At 40.4% G+C, this 16,187-nt stretch overlaps 1 protein-coding gene across 1 annotated transcript in view; it reads left to right on the forward strand.

Moving 5' to 3' along the window:
• Positions 1-16,187, forward strand: part of esamb (endothelial cell adhesion molecule b) — a 44,399-nt gene that overhangs the window by 23,719 nt on the left and 4,493 nt on the right. Inside the window, exons 3-5 of the mRNA XM_083772571.1 lie at positions 10,267-10,415; positions 11,077-11,293; positions 11,709-11,864. Coding sequence (XP_083628697.1) covers positions 10,267-10,415; positions 11,077-11,293; positions 11,709-11,864 — 522 coding nt within the window. The remainder of the gene's footprint in view (positions 1-10,266; positions 10,416-11,076; positions 11,294-11,708; positions 11,865-16,187) is intronic.

The following is a 16,187-nucleotide window of genomic DNA, read 5'->3' on the forward strand; positions in this document are numbered from 1 at the left end:
ATGTCTCCGATTAATTTCTGGTGACATATTTACGTTGTTAGTGATGTTGGACCCAAGGTAGGTAAGTATAATATAAGTATATAGTTAGTTAGATTAAGCAGGTCACCAATTTCAAGTTCAACGAAGGGTTGGCTGCGCCTCCGATGTGCATAATTTGTTTTGTTTTGGCCCAGCTGACCTTTTGACCCATTTTGTTGGCTTCCACTGGTATAATTCCAAGGCTGCACTGCAAGACATGCACAGATCCGTTTCATCAGATGGTGCAGTTAAATAGGTCTGGTGCAGCTGCGCATCTCTGTCTCAACCAGCAAGAGTTCTTGCCATCGACGCTCACACAGCTTTCGGCATCACATCTTTCTTGGTAAGGATCTTCCAAAGGGAAGCGTGGTCCACAGTGTCAAAAGCAGCCTTAAGACAGAGAAAGGCAATGTATTGTAGAGGTGTATGTCTTGACGGAACTCATGTACCTTCTCAATGATGAGGCGGAGTGCAGATATCTGGTCCGTTGTGCAGTGGTTTGGCATGAAGTCCACCTAGGATACACCTGGGATAGGGTAATGCTGCACTAAATGATTTAGATGTTATATTCTTTTGGATTTAGATGTGCATATATAACCACAGTTCATTTACCACATGACCTCCCTATTCTGGGAAAAACATTCTGCTAGAATAAGATGTACAAACTCACGTGCCAGGGGGGGGGGGGGGGGACGAAAAATATAGCCCTGGGGGATCCCGGTCAACTAAGTAATACGGTTTATGTGGTTAAAGTTGTCAGACATTATTGTTCTATTAGCAACTTTCTAGTAGGCTATTTATTTGAAGTATTCACCTGATTTAATAGTGTTTGAACATCTCGGTTTAAACTATATAGAATGTCAACAACAAAAACATTTTGCTGTGTGGGAATTATTAACATTGTCTCAATGTGTTATGGATTGTCTATTAAGAAATGACACTTCAGAATAAGTAGTTACACGCAGCTTTCTATTGATGAGGAAAAGATTTGTTTTATCGATATAATATATTCTTTATAATTGTCCATATTGCCCAGCCCTTTTCTGTTGTGTAAAACCTGTAGACTGAATCTGAGCGTCAGGGTGAAAATAGAGATTGTGGCGATAGAGCTTGTTAATGAGGAGGACTGGGTCATTTTCACATACTGTTGTAGGCCTGCACATTTCCAGACAATTTGCATTTAAATTATAATTTGTTTGATCATACAGAGTAGACTAGAAACAGTCGAGTTTCTTATTTGATTGTCTGTCCTGCTGTGTGGTGGTCATTCTAATAGCATAGCCTGGATTGTAACCTGCCATCTCCATTTTCACTTGTAGCTGTTTTTCCTGTAGTTTTCAAAGACTCCTATATGTTATCAGATGTGCACGTACTGCCATCTATTGATTACTTGTGATATTACAGCATCATGCACATTCAGACAGTTTACAGTCAAACAATGCCCAGGACACAGATATAGTAGATTGTAATTTAGGAGTACGAACCTTGTACACAGTACCTTCACACACATCTGCTAGCAAAATACTGGAAAATAAGTGTATAATTGTGTGTGTGTGTGTGTGTGTGTGTATATGACATATATATATATATATATATAATTTCCTTGTTGTGTAGAATATATTTATTATTTCAGTTTATATTATTGCTGCTGCTGGTTTGAGGAACCAGAACTAAATGGATAATAACAACATTAATAAAATAATAATAACAACAATAAAGACACTTTAGACAGGAGGGTGCAGTACTTTAGTTCGACTAGTCAATGGTCCGAAAAACGACAACCCACCTCAAACCCTAACCTAACCATAACCGCAAGCACGGGAGCAGGCGCTAGTCTGAGATGCGTCCGCATGTCGGACTAATGCTCCGTCGGATTTACATGCAGGATACATACATACAGGATTATTATTATTATTATTTTCATTTTATCTCTCTCTTTTTACCCAGGCATTGTTGTGGCTGAAGCAGGGGGCTACTGAGACACCACCAACATCTCATAGCCTTTATGGAAAACAATGTATTTTAAAGAGAAGAATCCAGTTAGTGCTGCAAATGCAAAACATGGCTTTACCACATTTGTGGAGGGAGGGGTGCGTCGAGTTCCGGGTCGGCTCGCCAGGTCCAGGTACCAGCCGGTACCAGAACCTTCCAAGGGTTTTCCTTTCAAGGACACAAAAACCTGATCTGCAAGGCCAAGTGTCTAAATCAGTATTTTGTTCCAAAAAATCCTCGTTGTACAACTTTAAATCAAAACTATTAAATGAATAAAGAGTTTGATGTGATCAGTATCTAATCTTTAATAATTTTTCTAATAACAGTTTATATCATTACATGCATGCTTTTAGAAAATAAAATTCAAGGTATTTTATAATATATATAATTATATATAACATGATATATATATATATATATATATATATATATATATATATATATATATTATAATATAATACACCAATATTAATTATTAAACCAAAAGGTCAAACATAAATCATAAATCAAATACTTTCAATATAAACAAACAGTTAACCAGTTGATCCAAGTTAATATGACACCAAGCCTATATAACTCACCGAAGAGTAACCAAAGATTGTCACAGTAAACAGGAACCTGCTGCTGCTGCCATGCCAAACATTTCGGCCATCTTGCATGAGGTGGGAGTGGGAGTGGGAATTGTGTAGGAACTGATGTCACCTCCATATCACCTTTATACTGCCTTGATTGACAGTTGCATAGGTTGCCATTTGCGGGTTGCCATGTTGGCTGGGTTACACATAGCTGCTGGCTAAACAATGCAAATTATGTTTTGAGGTATTGTGTACATGTAATGTATGTATGTATGTATTGTACCAACAGGTGCCAAAGTGGCGCTGTTGAGCTAGAAACAGAGAGTGTTGCACTGTTGCCAGCTAATTACAATGTGGAGTGTGCATGCATGCGAGAGACAGAGGGCGGCTCGCCAGAACCGGGCCGGCACCCTGGGCGCGTTCCTGGCTCTGGAAGTTCCGGGGACCCCCACACAGAGTTGCACCACGGGTGTGATTTTTTCATTTAAGCTGGCTTTGTGCCCACAACCACATCTTGAGTGATGTCATTGTTTGTCTCAGTCTGTGTCTGCAGCCATGCATGCACCCCAGATGGAGACAGTCAGGGATTAACCTTCATTTAATAAACAATTGAATGACACAGTTCTGAGGATAAACATGGTCAAAGACATAAGAATAGTCTGGAGTGAAGAGGAAAAGACAGGGCATTATCCTCTTGATCATAGAATCTATGGCATCATTCAGAATTTCAGTTCAGCACTTAATTCTCGTCACTCCAATTGTTTAACCCAGACAGATATTAATCCCTTTTTATACTGTCTTTGAACATATATAGGCCTACTATTAAAATCAAATTATTCTGTAAATGCTCCAGTATTAAAGTGTTGATATTATTATCCCAGCTACAAGTCCCAGAATGGATTGTAACTTATAACACTATGGATCAGCTAGCCTTGGGTCAAGACTACAGATGTATTTTATCGCATTTTTAGCAGCTGTACTCAGCAATCCTTTGATTGCCAAGTTAACCACTCCAGGATATAAGTGATATCCTGAACATTAAACAACTTGATAGTGCATATCGTTCGGCCGTAAACGGCTTCCGAAGTTAGTGGGAGGGGGCCTATTTTACAAAACAGAACAGAATTCCCAATCCAACCCACATTTCAATCATATGGTGCAATTTCTCCAGAATTGCATCTTTCTAGTTTAGTACTGCTCTTGGAGATTCATTTTTATATAATGCTGTGAACTGGACTGTGGTCCACTAGAACCAGCCAGACCATTTTCAGTAAATTGATGGATTGGTCAAGGTGACCAAAATGTGGTCTCAACAATAAGAGGATTTGTAAGACAAAACATGTTTCAAATCCAGAACAAAACCAAAAACGATTATGCTGTTGCCGGTGAAGATTCTAATCTCATAGTGTACATGCATAACCCATGGATGATTTGATTACACTCCACCATTCCACCATCACACTGACAAAAGCAGGGAAGGGTACGAGTTCAGGACACTGTGATTAGATGAGATGAGATTTGTGTGTGTGTGTGTGTGTGTGTGTGTGTGTGTGTGTGTGTGTGTGTGTGTGTGTGTGTGTGTGTGTGTGTGTGTGTGTGTGTGTGTGGCCTAGACGCAAGGCTTTGTTATAGGCGACTGTTGACTTTTTAAGAATCTCCACCTAGAGATTCTTAAAAAGTCAACAGTCGCCTATAACAAAGCCTTGCGTCTAGCAAGGCAGGCATATTTCTCTGGCATTATTAACGAGAACAAGAAAAATGCCAGAGTACTATTCTCTACCATTGAACGACTTTTAAACCCCCCCCAGTCCTACAAGCAGTCATTCCCGGCCTCTAAAGCTAAGTGTAATGAGTTTGCATGCTTTTTTGAACAACATTTTTAACATTAGAGCTGATATTATGAATGATGCTGCTGCTAGCGCAAACCTTTAAACAGCAGCTAATGGTCCCTGGGTAGATCTCCCCAGGGGGAGCCTATTATCGTTCTGCGCAAAAGACGAACTCCGCAAAACTATATCACAGATGACATCATCCTCCTGTTCATTGGATACAATTCCCACCACCTTTCTCAAAGAGGTCTTAGACAATAGACAGTGTGATTGGAGATATCCTAAAAATTGTAAACAGCTCTCTACAATCAGGCGTCTTCCCAGACTCACTGAAGACTGCCGTAGTTAGGCCCCTACTCAAGAAACATAATCTTGATCCCTCTGTTTTGGGTAACTATCGACCAATTTCAAATCTACCCTTTCTGGGCAAGGTTTTAGAAAAATGCATCTCCCATCAATTGGATGTATTTCTACAGAACAATAATGTGCACAACAAATTCCAATCTGGCTTTAGGAAAGGTCACAGCACAGAAACAGCACTTGTAAAAGTAATGAATGATCTTAGGGTGTCTGCTGACAAGAAACATGTATCCGTTCTCTTACTTCTAGATTTATCGGCTGCATGCATTTGACACGATTGATCATTCAATTTTAATACAGCGACTGGAGCACTGGATAGGCCTGTCTGGTACGGCCCTGTCCTGGTTCTCCTCCTACCTATCAAACAGAAGTTACTTTGTCAATCTAGCCGAGTTTGACTCAGACAAACACGACATCAGTTCTGGTATTCCACAGGGCTCGATTCTTGGTCCTCTGCTTTTCTCCTTGTACATACTGCCATTGGGCGAACTCATTACCAATCACGGAGTCAATTTTCATTTCTATGCTGATGATACCCAACTATATCTTTCTGTGGCCCCAGATGATCCCTGTGCCTTAGAGGCTTAGACCCACTGCTGACCTGTCTGTCTAGCATCAAATGCTGGATGAGTGAGAACTTTCTCAAGCTAAATGAGGATAAGACAGAAGTTCTCATAATCGGTTCTAGCGAGCAGAAAGAATCAATAATAAGCAGGCTTGGCAACCTGACTGTAGAAAGTAACAGTACAGTAAAGAACCTGGGGGTTATTATTTTTAATTCACACATTAATCATGTTACCAAGATTGCCTTTTTTCACCTTAGAAATATGTCACGAATCAGAGCCTATTTGTCCTTGGACGATGCAAAAACGCTAATCCACGCCTTTGTTTTTTCTCGGCTTGACTACTGCAATGCGCTCTTTTCAGGACTGCCTAAGAAAACAACTGACAGACTTCAACTTGTCCAAAATGCAGCAGCTAGAGTTTTAACTAGAACTAAGATGAGAGAACATATTACTCCAGTTTTGGCAACACTGCACTGGCTTCCTGTTGTTTTTAGGATTGATTTTAAAATTATTTTATTTGTCTATAAAGCTCTCAATGGTCTCGCACCTTCCTACCTACATGACTGCCTGCCTAAATATGTCCCAAACCGGCCCCTAAGGTCTTCCACTGCTGGCCTGCTCGCTTTGCCTAAAAAAATGGCAACTAAAAAATACGGGGAAGCAGCTTTTTGCTTCTACGGGCCGTCGGCATGGAACAAGCTCCCACTGTACCTTCGTCAGGCAGCCTCTGTAGACATTTTTAAAGCTCAGCTCAAGACCCACCTCTACAACATTGCTTTTAAGTGATCTTTTATTTTTTTGTTATTCACGTCCTCACTGTATTGTAGTACTGCTTGTTTTTTAATGTCGTTGCCTTATTTTATCTGTTCTTATCTTTGTACCACTGCCTTCTCCTGATTTGAAACTTGACATTTGCGTTATTGTCCTATTGTTTTAACTGCATTCCTGTTTTAATGCTGTTTTGTTTTGCTTTTGTTTTTATAATTTTTTCTGCTCTGTAAAGCACTTTGAGCTACATTTATGTATGAAAGGTGCTATATAAATAAAGTTTATTATTATTATTATTATTATTATATACAGATTACACACGCACGCACGCACGCACACACACAATGTCATAGTTTCAACAAAAGTTAGTTTAAAAAATAACATATTTTTGTGCGTGCTTTATTTCAAATGTCCCTTTGGCATGAAGTGGGGAAACGGGCTCAGTTCACACGACATGAATGATGTGCTAATTAGCACTTAAGTGAATGTCAATGTTGTGTTACAATAAACCACAGTGTGGGTTGCCAGAGTGACCATGTGTTGTGTTACATCATAACATCAATATCCAGCTGAGCTATATTTCCTCACGAGAAGTGAGAAGCCAAAGTGAGTTGAGGGATTGAGCCTGGGATTTTTTACGGGGGGGGAATGGGATTAGTCAACAGGATTAATCAAATACATAGCATGTATGAAGGGACAGGGACACCAAAGAGATGGTGTCAGTCAGAAAATCCCTGGGGGGAAGAAGACAGCGTAGAGAAACTGCAACCAAACCTATATGTCAAAATCAAGATTGTATTAATCTCTCTGTCTCTCTGTCTCTCTGTCTCTCTCTCTCTCTCTCTCTCTCTCGCTCTCACATCCATAGATTCCACACATGCAGCATCACTTTCCTCCTCTTTCACTAACCGTCGTTCCAGCTGTCTGTGTGTGCGTCGTAGCTATACCTACTTTATTGTACATTATCCATTTGAGTCTATGTAAGCTGGAGGCTTGGCAGTTGAGACACTCTTTTCAAACGTATAGTGTTATCTGCAGCTATTGGTGCTATTGTTTTTTCACCAAACTGGTTATTTTTTGGGGGCCAAGCTTCAAACTGGCAGAACAGGAGGACGACGACTGCTGGGATCAGCTGATACAAATTCAGCTGTCCAGTTCAGAGGACTGGGCACCTTGTGAGTTGACAGTTTGCTGGCTTTTCTTTTATCTCTCCTCATCCTACTTTCTCATCGTTTCTCCTTCAGCGGCGCACGTCATTGCCATTGGTGCTACTGAACAGACCATGTAGATTCTGTAGACAGATTGCTTTGCTTTTATATATTTTTTGCATTATTGTCAAAAATAAACATTTTCTCTCTCTCTCTCTCTCTCTCTCTCTCTCTCCCTCTCAATCTCTCTCTCTCTCTCTCTCTCTCTCTCTCTCTCGTATATGTAGATGTTCAAGCTAATACTGTACTTTAATCAATAATCATGTGGGGGTCTTATACTCTTAAAGTCTCAAACCAAATTTCTGCTGTTGCTTGTACAGTGGAGATATACTGTGCATTGGGCTTCAGGTAACATCCTACCTGTACTATGTACCCCATGTGAGTTCTATTATACAGATACAGATACAGAGATACATACTCTACCTGGTAGAGTAGTCATTTTTGAACAAATGACTCTTGACGCATCTGTATGGTAGAGTCTACCATACAGAATGTGTCAAGAGTCATTTGTTCAAAAATGAACGTTGCTGTTGTGAGTGCTTTTTGCTTTTGTGAGCTTGATTTTCTCGGAGTCTTCACATACCACCAAAACCACTATGTGCCCAGATTAGATTGAATTGCTGTTTATTTGGTTTATTTGTCTTGTTTACCGTATAAAGGAAATGGTTCTGTCTGTAACTAAAGGTGCGTTCAAACCAGAAGATATATATTTGTCTCCAGTCGCTTCAATTGCTTTACTTTGCGTTGACTTTGTATGTAATCGCGTTGCAGTGACGATTCAGGTCTGAACGCAATTTAAGACATTACAGGCTGAAGAGTGGAGTGCAACATCATAACATTCAAATGCAATGTAGACCTATGCCTTATTTTGACACTAAAATGTACAGTACTGTAGACGTGACTGTTGTATATCACTCCAATTGTCTCCATAGGAGAACTGTCTGGTAGGCTGCAGTCAGTGAGATATGAGAATGTTGGTGTTGGAGGAGTGCAGTTTGGGTTACATAAAGCTCCACTCCATAGTCGTGTACAGGGAACTATTATCTTTTAACATTGATAAAGTCAGTATTCTACTTCAGATATTATCTTACTAATGTGCTCAGTGTCTTCTGCTGTGGGACATTGTATGTTTGGGTTTTCCTCAGCGAGTAATAAGTATGGCTTAGCATTGGTATACGGGATTACAGTTAATGTATACACTTGACTTGAATCTAGAAATTACTACAAATGTCAACATGGCACGAGGGTAAGCTAACTGGATCTTGTTCTTCTGTCTTCAGGGCCATGAGGATTGACTGACCTTTGAGGCTTTGATCCCAGCAATGATCTTTGATTATCCTAGATGAGACAATACCACAGTCACAGTGTAAACAAAGACAGAATCCATTGAGGTTTTATTTTTAATCCATTTCAATCCCTTGCAACCAGGATTGCTAAATTAATTAATTGAATTAATACACACACAATTTAATTACAGTTTTAAGTTTGAAGAAAAATGCTTGTTGTTCACTGACTGAATGCAATCAATATTTTTGATTAACAGTTTTTAGAACAGTTGAATTTTGACAGTTTCCATCAGAAGGCTGACAGTTGCCTTCAGAAGGTTAATTAATAGTCTGCCTCCTAGACAATAGAGGGTATGCGTGTGAGGCGTGACATCATCATCATCATACCCGGAAGTTATGCGGGAACGCCTACCGAGTGGCAAATAAATACTTCCTGGCCTTGATACATCCAAACAGAAACGTCATATCTGACTGCATTAAACGATGTTAAACGACATTAAACTCACTTTTTGCCACTCACTTTATGCATGCGCATACCCTGTATTTTCCTGCTCAATACAAGTTTACTGGTTTATAGTGTTACTGTACATGAGAACTTGAGAAGTGTGCTTTCTCTGGTGTGGTGATCATTTCACATTTTATTTGTTCTGCAACTTTTTCAATGCATTTCTTTGCCTTTAAATGTTTTTTTTATGCATTATGTAAAGTAAAGCACTTTGAATTGCCTTTGGACAATAGACTGTAAAAAATATGGACAAAGCGTTCCCCGGGTGTAACATGGACGTAAAATGAAGGCTGTAATTCCTTGCACTGTAAGTCGCCATATTTCTAGATCCGTTTGGGCCCAGCTGGCCATTGGCTGGCTCCGTTTGGGCCCTGCTGGCCATTGGCTGGCCCAGACAACGAGGCGGGACTTCCCTTACTCTTCGTTGGTTTTTATTTTGACTGAATGGGGGGTGGCTCCCGTTCATAGACTGTAACGGTAGCCACGCCCCTCAGAACATACGCAACTTTAATTTTCCAAAAAGAATATTATGACATGAGAAATGAGACTTTAAACTAGTGACTGGAAGCAGAAAGTATTCATGACCATGTTTATTAAGGTAATACAGTCTAGGTGAAGTTGGGCCCAAATACATGGGCCTCTATGGGGCTATGGATTTGTTTGGGCCCAATGACAGCGCCACAACAGGCCATTATAATATGAACTTTCTTGGCTTCACGAAATATCTGTCTGACTGCTCCCCTGCTTTGGACATAACATTTGCTTGCCTTGCATTGTTATCACAAGGTCACAGTGTCAATATTTAGAGGAGAATAGGGGCAAAAAGTGCCAAAAACTAATCTTATGAATTGAAAATGGTGGACCCTGTTGTAAACAAGTGTAATGCTTTATCAGTGTGTTGTCCACAGTAACAGTCTTTGTATTGAGTTGTGCTTTCATGTGAACTGTTAATAAATACTTCAATCAATCAATCAAAACTGATATTCTGTCAATATTCTGCTTACCAATAATTACACTCCTATTCATATTGACCTTGCCAGAACTGTTTCCATAGCAACTATGATGTAAACTTACCAATGTCATCTCATTCTTTGTTGTTTAATTTACTTGTTCAAGCATAGCATGATGTTTGTGTCATGTTGCTTAATTGCTTTTCCAGGTGACACTGAGAGGTTGGAGATCCCCAGAAGAGAGATGGAGGTGGTGGAAGGCCAAAGGGTTGTGTTGCAGGCCTGGTATAGCCCTAGATCAGACATTGCCAAAAACTCTGTCATGTGGAACTTCGACAATGAAGCACGCAACTTGCATGTGAGTGAACCAGCAAAGAACATTTATCTCTAATTTGTTGTTTTGAAAATTTGCTTTTTGGTTGCAAAGAAAACAGTTGCAGTCATATTCTCCGGAAACATGTCCGTGACATGAAAGGTAAAATAGTTGCTGATCTGTACAGAGGAGGATCATGACCAACACCACTGCTAATGTCTTAATACAAAACGGAAGGATGTAATGAGTTTAAGAGTGATGCTAATGGCATTCTAGCTCTGGTACATATCCGCTATGACATATCCTAAAGCTGCTAGTGACTGTGTGTGCGTGTGTGTCAGTCTGTATAATAGTGTTTGACATTTGCTGTGATTATAATAATCTCAATAGTTTAACTGTCTGTTGCCTGCAAGCTTATCTCAACCAGAAAATCTGCCTAAAATTCAACCTCCACCATCTGTACATGAAGGATGTTGAATTGTGTTATGGTTAATCTGCAGGAGGCTCAATATGCATATAGCAGAAATAATATTAATTTGTTTATTTTTAAATGAGAGAGAGAGAGAGAGAGAGAGAGAGAGATAATTCACTCAAAGCAATTTAGGAATTTGCTCATTATTAAGTATGTATGCAAATAATTCTAGCTTTACAGTGACAGAATTCTAACTGTAGAAATCCTCTTGCTGTTTTCTTTGGCTCTGTGCAGATAATATCTTTCAGCTCAGGTGAGGTAGGTGGACCGATTACACCGAATGAATTCACCCATAGGGTTAACTTCAGCAAGGCCATGCCCTCTGCCAACCTGTCCATCTACATCAACAACACCCAAGAATCCGACTCAGGACGCTACACCTGCGATGTCCTCTACTTTGGAGATTCTGGCCTCACTAGCTTCAAAGGAAACCTTCTCCTTAATGTTAAAGGTAATGATCTAGTCAGTGTCACCAATCATCAGTGTTAATTTAACTGATTGGCATTTTGAGAGTTTGAATTGTTTTTCCTTCTGGAAACACGCTGCTAAAAGCAGCTAGACATTTGAGAAGATTTTATACATTCCTTTTTTCTGACCCAACCCTTACAGTAGTTGTCATACACTATGTGTATTATTAATTCTTAAAGGGGCATTAAACTGGTGCAGAAGTTCACCTTTACGTGAATGGGTACTGAAACACATTTTAAGATTCCGATTTGCTTCTGTATGTAGAGTTGTCTCTTCTAATTTATATAACAGTTCATCAGCCTCACTCAGCCTGTGTGTGTGTGTGTGTGTGTGTGTGCGCGCGCGTGTGTGCGCGTGCGTGCATGTGTGCGTGCCTTTCCATTTGTTCTACCATCCAGTCCGCCCCTCTCCTCCAGTGTGTACAATGACAGGGGAACCAGTGCTGAAGGGAAACGTGACACTGAGCTGTAAGTCTAGCCATGGGAAGCCTGTACCTCATTACAAATGGACCAAGATAGCTCCTGTATCTGAGGTCTTCTTTTCTCCAATGCAGAGTGAGTAACTTTTCCACTGCGATTATTGTGTTCCTCTTCAATAACAAACACATTCAAGGTGTTCACATTCATGCACACAATAAGGCATGATTTTACCAACCACACAGTACAATCCTCAATGTTAATTTACCTTTGAGATGGTAGTTACATTTGTCCCCCTCTGAGTTAAGACACTATACTGTACAGTGTACAAACTCTTTTTCTATGCACAGCGTTGTGTGTTTGAGCACAGAATGTGTTTGTAGCACGGAATGTTTTTGTAGCACGGAATGTGTTGATTTGATGATGATAAGAGTGCCCCTCACTTCACACAAGTGTGATTTATATTTTATTACATTTTTGCCTTTGATCCATATTCTTTTTAGTTGAGCACCTGCCTTTAAATGGTGTGTGGAATGGATGTGCGTGCAGCGTGACTGACCTCCCTTTGATCCACTCAGATGCTAGACCAGTGCCACATGCTTTAGTATGGCCACATCATTGCTACAGTTTGATCTTGCGATGTGACCGTGAACTTTGACCGAGGTCGTGAACTTTGACCGAGGTCGACCCCTGACCCCTTCACCCAACTCATCCAACAGGTCTGATCGACATCGGATTAAATCTGTCGGACAACCAATTAGGCTCACGGCCAGTCGGCCACATGCTGGCGATTACAATACCCCCGCTGGATCAGCGTGTAACTGATCAACGTGTTTGTTTACAAGCTCCTGTCAATTGTAACATGATGCAGGAATCATTGGAAGAAGCGGGGAAAAGAACTCCATCCGCTTATTGTAGTAAATTATGTTGAAAATACGTCCACAGAATGTTGTCAGTCTGTGGCTTGACTATGGCAGCGTTTAGCCCCGCCTACTTGCACACGGAATTGACACCCTGCTGATTATAGTAAAATTACATGCAGAGATTTGTGGAGAATTAAGACAGAACAAGACCTCTGAGCTGTGCAACATTGTGCGTCGAGGCAGCTCCATCTCAGGAGCATGTTCTTCTATCAAACGGATTTCGCATTTTGGGTGGTCTGAGGAGGCGCTTACCGCTGTCCTAAACCTGTGTGGGCAAGATAGCAATTTCAAGCCGTTTCATGTGTCATGTGCTCTATCATGCCATAGCAAAAATCCTCTTTTCAAATAAAACCAGGTAAAGTACAGTATTATGCAACTTGCAAGCAGTGCATATGCTTATAGGCTATTACTTTAATATTTGATACAGGTTTCTCAGAACTGGATGATGCTCCAGAAAAAAAAATCACCAGCTGTTTCTGAATAATAGGATTTAGTTTGATTCTGTAGGTAGGGCCTAACCTAACATGCCCCCTGTCCTTACTTGATCAGCACTCTCAGAGGCACAGGGTTGGATTTGGGGCAGAGAGCACATATTACATCTCTGTGTTCCACCTTTCATCAGTCTGCACTCAATCCCTTCCTCACTCACTCTCTCTTTGGCATCTTTCATCCATGCAAAACCCAAGAACGGAGATTCTGCCCCCATCCCTTGGTTATCCTTGGGTTCATGGGTAAGGGTTTTCAGTTATGTGCTTCCAATTAATTTACCCCCCATCCCTATCTTACTATCATCCAGAACATGTGATATCCCCTAGGTTTCAGAATGCCTGGAGTCCAGCTAAAATCCATCATATCAAAACCCATTCCAAAGCTTTTGAGAGGAAAAATCAACCCAAATTGTATAACAATTGGCTCCTGCACCATTGCAGTTCCTCCCATGGTTCTCCAGTTCATCCATGGACGTTTCATCTTGCGCCATTCCATGAAATGTAAGCAAAACTTTGACAGGAAAAGACTCGCTCACCGTATTGAAAAAGAAGTAAAACTCCTTAGACTGGTCCTCAGACCTTCGTCAGTGCTATAGCACTGACGAAGGTCTGAGGACCGAAACATTTTAATTGCACCATGAGCACAGGGCACCATAAGAGCATGATAAAATAAAAGGAGTTTTACTTCTCTTTCTATACGGTGAGCGAGTCTTTTCCTGTCAAAGTTTCCCTTACCACCGCTACCGTAGTCAAGTTTGAAAAAAAGGACGAAGAACAGTTTTCTCAGTGCTTCCATGAAATGTAAGCATCCATGAGTGTCCTAAATTTGCGTATGCCCACGCCACAGCTTGGCAAGCTGACGCCGTGGGTACAGCAAAGATTTAGTGAACCAAATATGATAGACAGTGGTTACATTTGGGTTGACTTTCCGTTTAAACCTTTACTTTGTGTTCTGTGTTAACCCTAGCTATACAGTAGCATTCCCCCAGCATCACATGTTATTGTGAGCTATATGTTAGGCTGCTATGTGAGCCTATAGTAACTGTATACGTTCTGCCTCAGTACCGGTAATATTCTTTTTAACAACTATTCACATTCCACAGCAATAATTAGCCACATTTTAATAGAATAAATTAATAAATCTGACTGACAGGTACAGGTACACTATTGTGTATGGTAAGAAGAATGCATCAATTTCTGGTATGAATAATATCAGAACACATTGTTTACCTAGAATCTATATTGATATTGCCAATTGGGCCATTGCTCCATGCATAGTTTACTATAGAACTTGTCATGAAAAGGTGAGCTTACTGGCCTTGTGCAGGGAGCACCACTAGTCCAATGTGTCAGACAGACACTCACTTTGTGCAGGAGGGTGCAGGCAGGGGGCTATAGCCACAAAGGCAGTTTCTAGCCGTTTAGATCTAGAGTTTGACAAATGATACGTAACTTGCGGATTTAGGATTGGCCCGTTTTGAACAAAAAGCCTCAAATCATGAACGCAGCATGCAATTTATGTGAAATCTTTCACAGACTTTCCTACTAGGCTGAGGATATATATCCCACCCTTTTCACATTGGCCTGTTATAGCGCCACCAACTGGTGGATTTTTTGCAAAACACATTTTTGGAAACAAAATGCCTCAAATCATCCAATTCACCCTTTGTCAGCCTTCTGATTGGTCCCTGACTGACTAACCAGCAGGCTCTTTCTGCCTTGTTTCCGCCCTGGTTCCGCCTTGTTTATATTGAATTTGCTAAAACATCATTTTTGGAAAAAACTAAAAACAAACATGATATGCCGAGTCACTGTGCCTGTGATGTTCCTTTTTACTGACACCAAGTTTGCTTCATTAAATAAGACAATACTCGGCAGTAAGACAATACTGCCGAGCAGATACACAGTGTAAGGGTGTACCTTATTGCTTTCATTGATGTCCACTGGCCTACGCACCTGTGCATACGCCTGATTTCTGGGTGTGCGAAAGTCTTCTCCTACAACTGACACCAAGTTTAAAATAACAATTGAGTGCACAGAATATCAATACGAAGCAACTGAACAACATGTTATTTCAATGGTAGTGGATGGAGAGAGAGGATTTTTATCCAACCACGAAACGGCAACCAATGGGTGCGAAGAGGGGCACAACCACGGGCGGGACTTGTCAAAGGGGGAATTGCCATCCAAGGCGTAAGAAGAAATGACACCCTTTTCACATTGGCCTATTATAGCGCCACCAGGAGGCCACAACCTGGTGGAGACCTTTTTCTAGTTGTATCTCCCTGCTCTTAATGTTTAATGATGGTGTTTAATTGTGCCGAGCAGGGAGAAATAGTAGCAGAGCCATAAGATAAAATATCATATGCACACTTGTATTTTCACTCTATAATAAATATTGGTTAAATCTATTTGTGAGTTATCTGACTGAATGTAAGATGTTAAATGCAATGTCAGAAATCCAGAAAAACACATTCTGTTCAATTATTAGGCTTATTTCCCTTTCAGTTGAGTGTTTCAGCAGCGAGCTGGTTGAAGAGATGTTTCTTGACTACATTAGTTAATTCATACTCTTCTACATCTAACCGCCTATTACAATACTATCAAATACTGTATAATTTATGCCGCACTTGTGAATAAAGTTGTTATTAAGTTGTTACTAAGTATTGCCCGTTGGATGTTTATGTAAATTACAAAGCCGATGCACTAAAGTAGAATGTTGGATGTGCGGTGACATGAGCTTATGAATATTACTTACCAACATTAACATCAGCTTCCTGTCAGTCCTGTCCTGTCATCGCTCACTGAACTACACTGCTACAGTATGAACTATGAACTCATGGCAATAGCTGAGTCAGCTGGCTCTCTAATAATCTGCAACAATACGGCTAACCCTATTTCACAGCTGTCTTTTGCGATTGAAAACCTAGAGAGTGACATGTGCATATCATACTCACCTGCTTGTGTTTTTATTACTGTAAATGAGTTTGATTTTCTGTCAGTTAATCAAAGCATCCTCATTTACATTTTATATTGTTCAGCTTATGGGT

This window comes from Protomyctophum parallelum, assembly GCF_964188405.1.
Source record: "Protomyctophum parallelum genome assembly, chromosome: 9".
NCBI classification, from domain to species: Eukaryota; Metazoa; Chordata; class Actinopteri; order Myctophiformes; family Myctophidae; genus Protomyctophum; species Protomyctophum parallelum.